General features: G+C 40.1%; 1 protein-coding gene and 1 non-coding gene across 2 annotated transcripts in view; one reads left to right on the top strand and one right to left on the bottom strand.

Moving 5' to 3' along the window:
* C2cd6 (C2 calcium dependent domain containing 6) overlaps positions 1-16110 on the top strand; it is an 87853-nt gene that overhangs the window by 19575 nt on the left and 52168 nt on the right. The window contains exons 5-11 of the mRNA XM_028765731.1: positions 1736-1861; positions 2838-2882; positions 3833-3901; positions 5121-5200; positions 8782-8916; positions 12825-12930; positions 14826-14889. Of these exons, the coding sequence (XP_028621564.1) occupies positions 1736-1861; positions 2838-2882; positions 3833-3901; positions 5121-5200; positions 8782-8916; positions 12825-12930; positions 14826-14889 (625 nt within the window). The remainder of the gene's footprint in view (positions 1-1735; positions 1862-2837; positions 2883-3832; positions 3902-5120; positions 5201-8781; positions 8917-12824; positions 12931-14825; positions 14890-16110) is intronic.
* Positions 641-766, bottom strand: LOC114619920. Its single transcript, XR_003711243.1, has one exon. It is a non-coding gene; the product is annotated as a small nucleolar RNA SNORA17 (small nucleolar RNA).

Raw genomic sequence — 16110 nt, 5'->3', positions numbered from 1 at the left:
CATTCCTCAGACATCGACGTGTCCCCAGTGGCAGCCCAGATCAGGTACATCTACCTGGCCTTTGGTAGTAACAGATCCCTGCTGCTGCAGGGCCGTGGAACCAGACATAGTCCCTAGTATCAGCACAGACCAGAACCCACCATGGTCCCAGGTGGCATCACCAGCTACTCATATCAGATTGTTACTACTGTCAAGTTTCCAGTTCTACCACTCTTCATTGTACTCACATCTTTCTGTTTTTCTTTCTCTTCCATTTCTCCACCACTTACTTGCTCCTCTTAGTGGTGCCCAGAGTCTCTGAGTGTCTGGGGTCATCTCAGGAGTGGTCTCTGGAGTGCTATTCCCTGCTTGTGCATTATGGCTCAGGGCAGGAATCATCTCTGCCCCTACCTCCCAGACATGGGGAGCACCAGAATGGTGTTCATCTCGGGCTAGCTCCCTACCCAGGCTCCAGGCTGGTGGTCATTTCAGGCTCTCCTCTACCTGTCCACCCAAATGGCCATCTATCTTGGGCTAACTCCTGGGACCTCTAGTCCCAGGCAGAGTTTTTCTAGTCTCCAGTTTGCTTCCTGTCCTGGGAACCTGCCCAGGCCTGCCTGGCACCAGAGGGTGGTCATCTCAGGTTTGCTTTTTTTCAGGGAGTGTTAGGCTACTAACCATTCAGATGTCCATAGATCAGAACATTGGGTGTAGCCTCTCTCCTCTCTTCCACCTACTGATACACATGTGACACAGCAGTCACATCTGCTAGGCATCTAGGGACAGGTTTTCAGGTTCTTAAGGAACTTTCTCATGGCTTACCATTCTCACCAGTAATGTAGAAGCCCTGCCCTGCATCCTCCAGAGCCTCTGCCTTCGGGCAAAACCGAATCTATATTGTTTTGATCTGTATTTCTCCCAGGCTTAAAGCAGTTGAACATTTCTTCATGCACTTATTAGCTATTTGTACTTACTCATTTGAAATGTGTCTTCAGCTCATCTGACATCTATCGACTGGGTTATTGACTTGTTCAGTGCTTAGTCTTCCAAGTTCTTTGCATACTCTGGATATTGATCTCCTGTTAGATGAACAGCTGGCAAAGAGGTTTCCCCGCCCCCTTGCCATGCAGAAGCTTTTGAATTGAGTCGTTCCTACTTGTTGCTGGTCCCTGGGTTGTCAGAGCTCTGTTCAGAAGGCCATTGCCCATGAATGTGTCTCGGAGTGTCTTTTCTAGACCTTTTAAAGACTCAGGTCTTCCATGGACCTCTTCCACCCACTCCGGGTTTGTGTTTATACAAGGTAAGTGGTAGGGGGGTAGGGATCTCAAGCATTCTTCTGCATCTGGGTATTGGGGGTTTTTCTAGCCCTGCTTGGCAAACTGTCTTTTCTCCAATGTGTATTTTTTTTGTGCCTGTGGAAAATCAAGTGGGTGTAGCTGTGTGGGCTTATGTCTGACCCTGCACTTGGTTCCATAGGTCTGTGCCTGTTCTGCTCCAGTGCCATGTTGGTTTGTTACTATGATTCTGTAATAGATGATTCAAAAGATCATAATTAACGTTAGACATAGCAGGTCCTGATTGTATTGATATTAGAATATGTGGAATGATGAACTTGAAAAGTCACAAAGATAACATAAAAACTAATAATTAGTGATGCCCATGATATAGTATAACGTATAGATGTATTTATTTGGACATTATGTCTGAAATTCAGACTTAAAATTTAATGCGACTTCTCATATATTCTGCTGTTGAGGTTCCCAGACGTCAAGACGATGAGCGGAATTATATTTACTTGGAACTAATGCAAGATGGAGGAGATTCAGAAAAGCCTCCACTTCCCTTAGGCAGTTCGGAATCACATCTCTATGAAGTAATACAGGTATATATAAAAATATCGGCTACATAGGGATCCATACCTTTAATCCCAGTACTTGGGGGTACAGACAAGACAGGGTTCAAGCTCACCCTTGGCCACATAGTGATTTCAGGGCTCCATGAAACAGTCTCAAAAAGACAAAAAGTAAATCAGAAACCATTTTTCTTGGTACCATGCTGTGTAATTGGTATTTGTCATCATGGCTCCTGATGGGTTCCTATGCATGGATTTATCACATGCATAGGAAACAAAGTTCATTCTAAACATATGAAAAATATTAGAATTGTCAGATGGCATGAGGCTTAAAAAAAAGAATTCTGAATCTCCACTCAAGGTCATATAATTTGGAACAGTCAAGGGTAGTGTGGCAGAGTCCACGTTACTTCCTGAACAATATTGGTGTGTGGGCTCCAGAGAGGCCTCTTTGCCTCTGGGTTCCATAAGAGACACAGTGCATAGTGGTGGTGCAAGCTGAAAAGAAAGCTCAGTGAAGGACTCAGCATGTAGTGTTCGTGTTCCTAACCATGAAACTTCGAGTAGCAAAAATACGCAGGGAAAAGAATTAACCATGGATGTTGGACTGGGTGAGATAACTCGTAGGACAGCAGAGATGACCACAGATTCGGACCAAGGATGGAAGGTTTCAGATACTGTCCATGCCCTTGCGATGTGAGGAGTCTTCCACCTACCTCTCAAAACTAGAATGGGGGGTGATTTCCAGAAAGGGAAGTCAAGTCAGCAGAAACATTTCTCCCTCTGTAAGTGCTAACATCTACAGTCATTTCTGTCACTTGCAATAGAACATTTTTTTCTACTGAACATTGATTTTAATTTACTTAAAATTATATTGTACTTGTATTTTAGCTATTGAATTCATGTATATATTGAAAATTACTGCCTGATTTTGTATTATAGCATGCTTTAGATAAATTACAGATACATACATGAGTAATTCTACATTTAAGATTTTTCTTTCTAGAAAGGCTGCTTTACCGAAATAATGCAAATGATGCGTAGGAACTCCGTAAGAACTTTACAAACCTTCCTAAGATTTATGCATGTGTGATGTTTTAACACCATAGAGAGCTTACTCTGATAGCTTATAGCCTAAACTTTTAAATTCTTCACTACCCTAACCTCAGCTGTCTGAATTAGTAAAAGTGTGTGTTTGCTCATAAATTCTTAACTTATTTTATGAAAAATTTGGTATCATTTTCCAGACTCAATTTAACTTTCTGTATCTTTGTTCTTTATAATAATTTTTAAATTACAATATAGTATTATTCCCCCTTCTATACTTCCCCCTTGTTGTCTTTCAAATTCATGGCCTCCTTTTCTTATTGTTATGTATATACATATATACATATTTGTAACACTTTGACCTGCTTAGTAAATTGTGAGAGAGAGGATTAAAAATCACTGGATGAGACAGTGTAACATCTCCACTGCTTTCGGTGCTTTCTCCAGCCTTGCTGGAGAGTCTCTGAATTCCGAATGTGCTTAAGTGAGCAATTTGATTAATTGAGCAATCCGAGACACTCCTGCCACCTTGAATATGGCGCTCTCTTTCCCTTCACACGAGGTCAGCCTGGGATTGAGAGGTGAGATTGCTTGTCTCAAAATTTGATCTGGGGTAGAGATGAAAGACGTGAGTGAATAATTTGATATATATGCATATATAAAATACATACTATATATGTAAATATCTGAGCATAATCCTACTAATGATTCTAATTTAAATTTTGTACATTTGACCATTAGCATTGCTTAATGTTAAGATGAGAGGCTTTTTAACTTTCTGGGAAGTGAATAAAATCTTCTTTTGGGGTTCTTTGTATAAACAAAGCTTTGGTTTATTTTTTAGTTTTTTTTTTCCTGGGCTTTTCTAAACATACAGATTTATGACATTATTAGCTCCCGTCACTCCTCCGACATCATTGTAAACAAACAGTAAAATGATTTCCTTGTGTTTAGCCTGTCTGCAGGGTGGAAGTGGAATTTATGTTCTCCTATGGAAACTTCGGTTATGGATTTTCACATCAGGTTAGTTCCCTTCTTTGTAAAGTAAATGTATTCTGTTTTAGCTCATCAATCAACACATTCTATTTTGAGCCTCTATTTTTTTCCAGTTTGGCAACATTTAAAAGTAAAAAATTTGCCGGGCAGTGGTGGCGCACGCCTTTAATCCCAGCACTTGGGAGGCAGAGGCAGGTGGATTTCTGAGTTCGAGGCCAGCCTGGTCTACAGAGTGAGTTCCAGGACAGCTTGGGCTACACAGAGAAACCCTGTCTCGGAAAACCAAAACAAAACAAAAACAAAACAAAAACAAAAAAACAAAAAACATTAAAAAATGTTTAGGACTGGCACATGGCTCTGTGGGTAAAGGCTGTTTCTACTGAGAATTTTCACTGTCATTATTTCTGCAAGTTACATATAGCAGTGATAGCTTATGAGTATTTTTAGACGTAGGTTTGTGTTCAAATATAAGCGTAACATATAAGAGTAACTATTCTTAGAGGGAGAGGTTATTTTCAGATTTGTAATCCTAGCACTGAGGAGGTAGAAACACGAAGCTCCCTGGTGCTTGCTGGCCAGCCAGTGTAGCCTCCTTGATGAGCTCTATGCCAGTGAGAAAGCCTGAGTAATGATACCTGAACTTGTCCTCTGGACTACACATGCAGCACATACACATGTGAACACACATGCACATATGTCTTCAGATACAAATGAGCACATTCATGTGCACACACAGAGAACATAGCTTATTTTCAGATAAAACGAGGCAAATATTGTTTTATGTAGGTAGACCTTACTGAAAACACAGAACAAAGAGATTGTATGAAAAGGAACTGGCTGTCCAATAAAAGCACAGTGCAGCCATGAGGCTTGCATTGGTATGCCTCCTACTCACCTATTGTGAGGGTGTGAAAAGATCTCCACTCAAGAACCAGGAAAGCTACACTCACGTTCCACGTCGTTCACTCATGCACACCATTTTGTAACTTTGAGTGAATCACTGATCTTCAGTGTAATCTATAAAATATGCATACTTAGTTCATAGTTTTATCAAAAGCATTTGAGAAAGTTAAAGGTATATAATGCCTGGCAGATATTTAGTACCCAACAAATTAAGTTGTCGTCTTCACTCCTCTTCCCCTGATGTTCATCATTTAAGAACTGTATAGGCCTTTGGGAGCTGGGGATAGTGGTGTTAATTCTATTACTGTGAATTATAACTGACTGTACCTACATCTTTGTTCAGTTAAAACCTCTTCAGAAAGTCATTGAACCATCTATGTTTATGAGTATTGCACCTCCTCCAGAGAGAACAGACCCTGTCACGTAAGTCTCATTACTCTATTAAGATCAAGTGGCATTTAAAGGTCTGATGGAGCATATTAGTTATCTTAAGAAACCCTGAGAACACGGCCAAGATTGGCTAGACCCTAAGATAAAGGGAACACTGAATTCCTTTGTTTAATACTTGAGAGAAAAAGCCAGAGCTCATGTCTGTAATCTCAACACTTGGGAGACAGAGGCAGGAAAATGGGGAGTTTGGGAGTTATATGAGACCCTGTGAAAACCAAGCAAATAGACAAAAAGATGGGAGAGATACTGAGTTTCTAGATGTCACCCTGGGCAGAAGAGCTGAGGTCTGGAGAGGAGGGAGGTACCTTCTTTGTGAATGAAGATGTGGCTTAATGAGGAAATTCACCAGCAAGATCCTTCTTACTGAGTAAAAAGGAGGGTTTCTAAGATCCAAGTATTTAGTTGTTTCCTGTTTCTGCTCTGTAGGAGCCTATGCAACACCACTCACTCCAGCTAAGAGTGGGGCTGGGGAGGTGCTCTGCAAGGTGCATCTAGATCTCCGGCATCCATGCACAAAGCCAGTCATGGCTGGAGCTGTCTGTATCCCCATCTTTGAGGGACAGAGATAGGCAGATCCCAGGAGCTTGCTGGCCAGGCCAGCTGAAATGGAGAACTTCAGGCTCAGTGAGGGACCCTGTTATAGAGAGGTATAGAATAAGACACCTGCAGGCTTTCGATTTTCTCATGCATGTATGTGGGTACATGCACCTGTACATTTATGTACACACATCCCACACACACTTCTTACCTCCCAGCACAAAAAATACTTTATTAACAAATGAACTGTAGTTTAAAATATAGTATTCCATGTCCCCTGCCATCCTGAAGCAACTGGCTCAGCTGAACAGTTCAGTGGCCTTTCCCATTCGTCAGTCACTCACCATCAACACCTGCAGGCTTGGCACCTGGTTCTCCAGGTGGTTTTATGTACTCTGAGTCATCAATATCTGTTACCAATACCTGATGCATTGTTTCCTGTAGCCAGCATTCAGTAGTCCATGAATTAAGACATGGGAATGAAAACTGACAATTCCTGAGCAAAACGTTCTTTCCTGGTCTTGTAACCTTATCTTCTGCTGGCCTAGAGCTATTTCCAAAAACGTAAATGCTTCCGTTGAGAGACTGCACGGAACTAGAAGTTAAGACTGCTGCGCAGCTTCCGGGGTCCTTATGGCTCAGAATCAATAGGTAAAGGAGGAGTCACTGCACTGGGTAAATGGTGGATCCCGACCGCAGAGGAAAGCACGAAGGACTAAATCACAGTGGGCAAAAGGACGGGTGTGCTGAGATATCCGAGACTCTTTAGGATAGCTCTTAATATCACCATACCATGTGAATTATGTTATTTTGCATTAAAAATTATTTGTGGGCCTAGAAAAATAGCTCAGTGGTTAACAGCGCTGACTGTTCTTTAAGTGGACCAGTGCTCAGTCACCAGCTCCCACATAGTGGATCACAACTGTCTGTAAGTCTCGTTCCAGAGGCTCTGACTCTGTCTTTTGACTCCCATGAGCACTGCATGCATGTGGTGCACAGATACACGTGCACAGAAAAGACAAATACAGAGGAAACTTACAAAATTAAAGAAAAATTATTTGGGGTAGGAGCACACAGTGGCATCATGTGGAAGCCAGATGACAGCTTGTGGAAACTGGTCCTGTCCTTCCTCCACTTGATGCCAGGATGGAACTCAGGTTCAATTTTGGGAGCAAGTACCTTTACCTGCTGAGCCATCTCCCTGGTCCTGAATAAAATTTAATAGAAAAGTACACCTTACTCTGCACAGGACTATTAATGGCCAGGAAGGATGGAAGTTTTAATCACACCACCAGGTAAGGCACCAGCTACAGAGCTTGCTAAAGTAGAGGAAGGGCAGGACAGGCAATGGAAGAATAAAGAGGTATAGGCAGTGACATATGGTGAGATACAGAAGCAAGGGTATGCTCGCTATGAGTATTTCCTCCCGAGTTGGTTATAAGTGTGTTTGTATGTATCTACACATAGATGTAAATAGCTTTGCTTCCACCTCTCATCCCTATATCACACGACATCACAATTATAAAGTTCTGAGGTGCTGAGGAGAGGACTAAACATCGCTCAAACTTTACCTCCTCTCCTGGTCTGTTGGCAGAGGACAGTTATATCAGGTCAGATGGAACTGCGATCATGTGATCATCTTCATTTGGAGGTTCAGGATGATTGAAGGCATGACTATACATGCTAGGCTGACAGTAGACAGATTATTAGTAATTCATGTGTCATATGTGTCACATGTGTTACTGGCCACAAAATGACAAGATTTTTGCTCATCATTCAGGGAGAAGTTTTTGATGAGATTAATATTTAAATAGGTGTTATAAATAAGGCAGATACTAATGTGGGCAGCCTCATCTAATCTGCTGAGTACAGCAAGAAGACCGACCTCTCCCCAGTAAGGAAACTATTCCTGTGTAAGCACCTTCAATCTGAGATACCAGCTTAGAGCAATCCCCTTGCTCTTGAGCCTGTCTACTTGGAATAGGACTTGTGCAGTCACCTCAGTTATAGCATTGGCAGGCCTGGGTCACCTGCCAGCAGACTCACCCTGCAGAACTCAAGCTTCTACAAGTTCATGGTGTCAACATAATATGACAACCTATTTATCTATATTTGCACCACACTGAATGTATTTCACTAGAGATCCCTAATCCAGTGGGACAGGTGACCACATTAATTTGTGAAATATTTAGGATGTTTAATCACAGCTCTTGAGATTATGGAGTGATAGATGAGAGATGGACAGTGACAGAGAAAAGGGAGGCCACAGTGGTGGTTGACATTTATGGCTACTGGATGCCTATGTGGTGCTTCTACTTCCTGAGCCAGGGAATACGGGGAAGAACATATTCAGGGAATGGGGAAGTTATGCATCCTATTTTAGAACTATGTATACAGTGAAGACTAGCCGAAAAGACACTTGCTAGCTGTTATATATGTAAGGGATCTATTTACTGCTAGCTTTCTTGTATGTCAAGTGGATTCAGTAAGTCACCACCTCTTTTAAAATAGTTATTCTTTCTGAACATAGTTTCCCTCTCTCCTCCTCTCCCAGTCCCTCATCTACTCCTTCTCTGGTTCCCTTCAGAAAGGGATTCCATAATTATTCTCCTGTGAATTTTCTGTGAAGGTGGAATAAAACAATCTATATAGACAGACATATTAATACAATGTGGCACAAGATTAGTCCATAGAGTTAGTTGTTTGAAAGAATGGAGGACTCTGAAGGCAGATTTGGCTATAAATGTTTAGTTACTAAAAGGCCTGGGCTCAAATTCTTTTCTCCTTGCTTTGGGCCATCCTCCTCTTCTTTCCCTACTGCCCACAATCTTGACAGGACGAGTAACCAAGAAAGCGCTCAGTCAGGATTCTGATTCTTCTTCCTTAACCTGTCTTGATGGCCCATGGTGGTGGGTGAGCTGGCGTGAGAGGAAGACTGATCCAGACAACTGTTACCACTGATTACTGGGACATACTTTTACGTCACGTCAGCATTTAACTCTATTACCTTTTTCCAGAAATGTTATTACTCCACAACGAGTAGAATACCCAGCATTCTTATCCCCAGAATTTAACGTTAACATTGGGGTTCCTGAAACCAGCCAGGCAACTATGGTGCAACTTGAAAAACTCCGTGAGAAGCCCCGGGAAAGGTAAAGAACATGCATTTCATTTATTTACATGTGATCTTTAGCGTTCCAAATTTTGTCTGTTGAATTGCGGGCTTTCTGGTGGCTTAGAATGTTCATTGTGACACTGCTTCATGTATTTATACTTCTCAGTAAATTGGGTACTTTATTATGGCAAGAAAAGAGGTGAGGACCCATTCATAAGACAGCTGCTCTTCCACCCATCTGTTCTATGGTCTCTTGTACTATCTTTCCTTGTCATATTTTCGTTGTCAGTCTGGGTATTTCTGACTTACACTCCACTGCACTGGCTCTTTTTGATCTGACGTTGAACTAATTCAAACTTGAATTTTAGTTATTTTCTTCCTCGGTTATGGAATTTCCACTTATTTGTATAGTTCCTTCCATTCTCAATACAAATACTCAGCTGTGGCTTCTAATACCTTGATCACGATAATCTTGGTGTTCAGTGGCTCATTCTTCTGTAAAACAACAGAGGCAATGGGGCTTAATCCATAGACATTTAGTTATCCTAATTCTGGAGGCTATGATGTCCAGCATCATGACACTGGCTGAAGGCATTTCATGACTTATAGTTTAATATATATTTCTTTATACCTTTTAGTCTTCAACTATTAGATTCTTAAGTTTTTTGAGAAAACTTTGTGCATTTGGTACTTAGAGAGTACCTGACATATGGTAGATATTCAATGAGTCTTTGATAAACAGACAGATGTCAGATTAGAGGACAGAGGTGTGTTTTTTGGTCATCAGCTCATGTTCATGAACTTAGGATGGTGGAAAACTAACATGTACACACACTCTCATGGGCACACACTCTCATGTGCACACACTCACATGTACACACACATGTGCACACACTCACATGTACACACACATGTGTACACACTCATGTGCTCACACTCACATGTACACACATGTGCACACACTCACACGTACACACACATGTGCACACACTCACACGTACACACACATGTGCTCACACTCACATGTACACACACACATGTGCACACACTCACATGTACACACATATGCTCACACTCACATGTACACACACATGTGCATACACTCACATGTACACACATTCACATGTACACATACTCACTTCTCCGTAAGTTCTCCTAAATTATTTCAGACCATTTCATTGTACAATAGTAACAAAGTCTGAATGAAGTATGTTTTGAATTTTGTTTGAAAGCAATGTTATAAAAGCAGTGACTATTTGCTGATCCTAGATTCCATGAAGTACAGAGACCCAGGGCTGTTGAGCCCGTTGTTCCATTCCATATGTTCAAGGGCCCTGGTGGTAACCAAGATGGTAAAAAGTATAACAGAGCTAAGACATATATGCCGTCCTGAAGAAAGACAAGCCAGAATTCAGTGCATCCCAAGGATGATAGTCTTCACAGACACCCAGACTTCCACCTGGGCCAACAACGAACTATGACAGACTAACTCTGTCTTTAAATGCCGTGCCCCCACTGCCTGTTGTCTACCACTGGTCCTCATTCTGGCATTAGAAGAAAGAGGCTGCCAGAAGTAAATGCATGCCTTTTCTAGAGGAAAATACACACAAGAGCCTCAAATTAATTCTACAAAAATCTAAATTCAGTGTCTTGCACCAAGTAAAACAACTATATGCAAGAGGATGTAATTCTCTCTCTCTCTCTCTCTCTCTCTCTCTCTCTCTCTCTCTCTCTCTCTCTCTCTCTCTCTCTCTCTCTCTCTCTCTCTCACATACACACACATACACACACACACACACACACGAGCAAAAAGTGAAAAAATGCACTAGACACAGACTTACAGGAATACCAGCTTGCAGTTATCAGATCTAGGATTTGAGTAGCAACAGCGACTGAAGCTAACTTCCCACATTCACATCATATATTGAAGCCATAGCCATCACATCACCCCTTACATGATAATATTTGGGGGCAGGACCTTGCATTTTGTTGTTTACAACTTTAGAGGACGGGCAGATGGATTAGCACACTCAGAGTTAATATGCTGTGTCATATGCATGTACCCAAACTGGACACACAATGCAAGACTTGGTTCAATTAGGCATGGTTTCTTTGGTGAGACTGACACTGGTTCTCTTATTATGGGGCACATGATGTTTGCCTTGGCAGTTTTTTAGTGTTTTGGGTTTGTTAGCATCGGTACTATATTTCTGGGAATACAACATCAAATCATTATTCTAATTCTGCCATTTTTTTTAATTAAGTAGAATGATTTTATAAATCTTCTTCTTGGTTGCTCAGTGTTACATTCCTTGTAGGAGGAGAGGAATGAATGATCATCTCTCTCCTTTGGTTACCTGGTTTTCAAGGTTGGGTTCTGATTATGCTTCAAATGCAGTGCTACTGGTTGTCTATTGCCATATTAAAAACCACACTAAATGTAGGTATATCTCACGTTTCTATAGGCTAACTTGTTTAGTTTTACTTATTGGCTGGGATCAGTTGTACAGTCAGATGATAGTAGAAACAGATGAACCACAAGACATTTGCTCATCCCTCTGCCACTTGGTGCTAGCTGTGAGCTGTGAGCTGAGTTTTCCAGGTGCCTTCTGGTAGGCACCTGGCTTCATTACAGAATGGCATTCTGAAGGCAGCATTGAGGGAGGGCACACACCACTGTGCAAAGTGCTCCTCATGCTTATCTTAATGTCACACTAACGGTCCCATTGGCCCAGGCAAGCCTCACGGCCATTTTGGGGATAAATACATGAGGAGTTCTAGACTCAGATTTTTGAGGAGAAAATTAGCTAAGAAATTTTGTGGTCAAATACAGCATTCCCTCTATTCTTACATATGGACATCCTCAATGCTGGTGTTTGGTTTTAAAGGAAGTTTTAAATACTTTGCTATAAGGCTCGTTATAAAGGCCATCCATGGACTTTTAGTTGTTACCTGTATTCTAGTACTTTCTGCAGGGATTTGAAAAGATTTTGAAATGTTGCTGCCTAGCAGCCACTGTTACCCCCAGCGTTCCCACTTATACACCTTCTCAGTGAGCTTAACTAAACAGGCATGGCATTTTGCCATTATAATTCATATCAGTTAAGAAGCAAGAGTCTTTTAAATGGAAAAGCATCTTTTGTTGATAAAAATAGTATCTATACATGCAGTGACAAAAAGTATGAATATCTAGCGCTACCCCAAGTGTTTTCATCCTGCCCCCATTCTTGCTGTTATTTGTGTTGCTGGGGTTGAGCACAGGCTCTCAAGCATGCTAGGCAAATGCTCTGCCATTGAGCTATAGCACCAGCCTTCTCAATTAATATGTTAAAGTTTTAATCTCTGATGTAACAATATTTAAAGGGAGAGCTTTTAACCGTATAAAGGTTAAAAAACAAGGAGGTGCCATGGTGTCCATCCTTCCACTATGTGGTTATAAGATGAGGGCCACCTGAAGCCTGGAAGACACTTGCCAGAATCTGAGTAGGCTGGCACCTCAGACAACCCAGGCTTGTGAATTGTGAGAAATAAGTGTCTGCTGTTTAATCCACCCAATATATAATATTCCATTATTGCAGCCCAGACTAACCAAAATAAGCATTTTAAAACACCAAGAATAATACATAATTTAATAATTTCTGAAATGTGTTTATAAAGCATAACTAATGATGGTAAAGTTACTACCTGATAAATACATCATCATTACTAATGTTGGAAATACATGTGTGTACCTCTATGTAGTATACCTCTGTCCCTGGTCACTTCCCATAACCATGACCCTTATTTTTGTTGTAATCCTTTATTTTGACGGTATCCTTAGATAATTTGTTGGTGTGTCGCTTTTGGAACTTTGTGTAAATGGATCATACTGTGTGGGTTTTGTGACTTTTATAACACTCTTCTGTCACTGGCTTTGTTTCATCTCTGGCTGATTTCTTTGTTTAGGTTGGAAAAGATGAAAGAGGAATATAGAAATATGAATACATGGATAGAAAAAGCTGATTATTTAAGAAACCTTATTAATCCAAAAATGGTAAAAAGAGATTCTAAGGTAATTGACAAAATGTATTCTTTCATATGTAGCATGTTTAGTAGAAATATGAATTGATAATTAAGAATATTTGATCAGGGGGTTGGAGATTTAGCTCAGTGGTAAACTGCTTGCCTAGCAAACGCAAGGCCCTGGGTCCTCAGCTCTGGAAAAAAAAAGAATGTTTGATCAGATAATTGCTTATTACCACTATATAACCTTTTCTAATTAACAATGTATCATTCCATAAGTGTTTATTCATGATTTATAAGGTTCAATTAACTGGCCAGTTTTCAGTCTGCATTTCTGTGGCATTTAGCCTGTCCACCAAATTGCATATCCATCACCACAATCAGTTTTAGAAAATTTCATTATTTAAACAGAGGTAGCTGCACACCATGCGTGAAAACCTCCTCAGTTCTCTCACCACCCTCCAGCCCTCTGCAGCAGCCAGTCTGTTATTCTCCTGTATAAGTTTGCCTATCCCAGACATTTTCTAAAAGTGAACTACATACGTACCTGGTCCTTTGTAGCTTACTTTTTTCTCTTACCATAATGTTTTCCAGTTATACATATAGCAGCCCTTCATTTGTTTCTAGATACATCTCTGTTGTATGGATACACTACATTTGTCTGTGTCATCTGCTGATGACCATCAAGGTTATTTATACTAACGAACTATGGTGAAGGGCACTACAGTGAACATTCATGAGCAGACTTCCATTGTTCTTCTTGAGATGGGGTCTCACTGTGTAGACTACTCTTAAACTTGCTAACAACCTCAAAATCCTTCTGCCTCAGCCTCCCCAGTGCTGAGATGACAGATGTGGACCAACGTGCTTGGCTTTCTTGTATTCTTTTTTGTGTGAACAAATGTTTTTAATTTTCCTGCATGAATGTCCAGGAATAGATGCTGGGTCACATGGTAATTTCCAGTTCAAAGTTTTGAAAAATTGTCAAACTATCTGTACAATCGGCCTTGTCATCTTACATTGCAATAAGAAAGTGTGTGGTGGTTTTGAATCTTGATCTCTTCTTGGTTCCCATATTGTGCTTGCTGGTCCCAATGGTCCCGACAACCTTGAGAATTCAAAGTGCTGACTCATTGCATTTTTGGTTTTCACTTCTCTAATGATAGATGGTGTGAACATTTTTTCATACATTCACTATTCATATATATTCTTTGGATAAGTATTTATTCAAATCTTTGAACAATTTTTAAATTGTACTTTTTGTCTTGTTGAGCTGCAATGATTTTTAAATGCATTTTGATAGTAATACTTCATTTGAAATTTAGATATGTAATCTAATATGTACATTTTGATCAAGAAATAAAGGATTTCTATCTCAGATAAAACATTTACTAAGATCACAACCCTGGAATGCTAGTCATACTATGTTGATATTTTTATGTTTCACAATTTCTTTCTAATAATTGGGCAGTAGTATACTGTTACAGGTTAAATTATTTACTAATATAGAGTTAATCTTTTAGGAGAAACTTAGACTAATCATTAGAGAGGTAGTGGATTTGTGCTCTTATTATTAAAGATACTTCATAAAAAGGTTCAATGTCATTGTGTGTTACAAATTTTCTTGGAGTTTTGTAAAGATGTACATACTTTTAGAGCACAGGCTATCATGTACTCCGATCCCGGTGCGTCCCTTGCTCTCCTCGATGCTTGACGCTGCATGGCTTGCGTCATGCTCTGCATCGCTTTGCCGGCTCCAGCCTCTGTGACACCGCTGCCTCTTTCTGGAGCAGTAACTCCGGTTGAAATCATGCTCCTTGGATTAATATTCTCACCAACTCCTTCTTGTCCTCTGTAAAATAAATATGAAAGCAGAAAAAATATTTTAGTTCTTTAAGTATTCTACCCAACATGTTTTCTTTCTTTCTTTCTTTGTGTGTCCAGGGAAGTAATGAAGCGACTGAATCAAATTCTAGTATATTAGAAGAGCTTGAAAGAACAACATACGGTAAAAATCAAGTTAATTTTTATGTTTATTATTAAGATGACTAAAGAAAGTGGGTATATTATAAAAGTTACTTAATTACTCTAAATGAATTTCACTTTTGTCACAGATCATGCATACTTCTTTCTATTGTACCAATTACATTTGTATTTTGTAATAATCCCTAAGAAAAGTCTTGGCCTCTATTAAGAGGTTTTCTTTTAACTTTTAAGATTGCTATCTATTTTCTGTGAATGGGTGTTTCATCTGTGTGTATGTCTGTGTATCATGTGTATTACTGATACCCTCAGAGGCTATCAGAGATAGTATCACTTCCTCTAGGAAGAGAATTACAGGTGGTTTTGAGCCACCATGTGTGTGCTGGGACCTGAATCTGGATCCTCTGCAAGAGTAGCCAGTGCTCTTACTGCTGAGTCTTTTCTCCCACCTCAGGAGTTTAAAAAAAATTAATGGTTCTTTGCTTCTTTAAAGATGGAAAAATTTAAATCTTAGCTGTGATATTTATAAAGATATTTTTGTTAAGCATTTAAACTATAGAACTATTGAGGTGTGTGTGTGTGTGCGTGTGTGTGTATGTGTGTAAGAGAAAGTCAAAGAAGAACAAGACAGGCAGAAAGAGAAATTATAGCAGAGGAAACTCAATTAGTATCTAATTTGAGAACTTATCCTAAGTTATCAGTAAGAGATTTAATTAATGAAAAATAGTGCTCACACGGTCTCTTAAGCATCTCTCTCTCATGTTTATTTAGAAAACAAGTTAAAGTATATATACTACTGTACTTTAAGTACATGGTTTTATATCTTTAAAGTCTTTACGTATGTGATATAATTTATTATTGCAGTGTTTTGTTGTAACTTACTTATCTTTCCATGCTATTTCCATTTCCCCAGCTATGTCAGCCATATGTACACGTGTGTGTGCTCATATTTCTGTCTCCTGTACTAAGGTAGTATAGTAGAGCTGTTGTGTCTCCAGTCTACATGAAACACACAAGCTCCCTTTTGGTGCTGTTGTTACAGTTTGGTTGCTAAAGATGAGACCTAGGCCCTCACACATGCTAGGCAAGTGCTTCCCCAAGGATCTCTAGAGCCAACACTCAGGCTTTAAGGGTGAACTCATCAGTCATCACAGACTCTGCCTTCAGTATCACACACTGGGAAGAAGTAACAGCATTCATTCTCTCTCTCTCTCTCTCTCTCTCTCTCTCTCTCTCTCTCTCTCTC

Source organism: Grammomys surdaster, unplaced genomic scaffold, assembly GCF_004785775.1.
Source record: "Grammomys surdaster isolate TR1022 unplaced genomic scaffold, NIH_TR_1.0 165, whole genome shotgun sequence".
Classification (NCBI taxonomy): domain Eukaryota; kingdom Metazoa; phylum Chordata; class Mammalia; order Rodentia; family Muridae; genus Grammomys; species Grammomys surdaster.
This window is presented reverse-complemented; position numbering and strand designations above follow the sequence as displayed.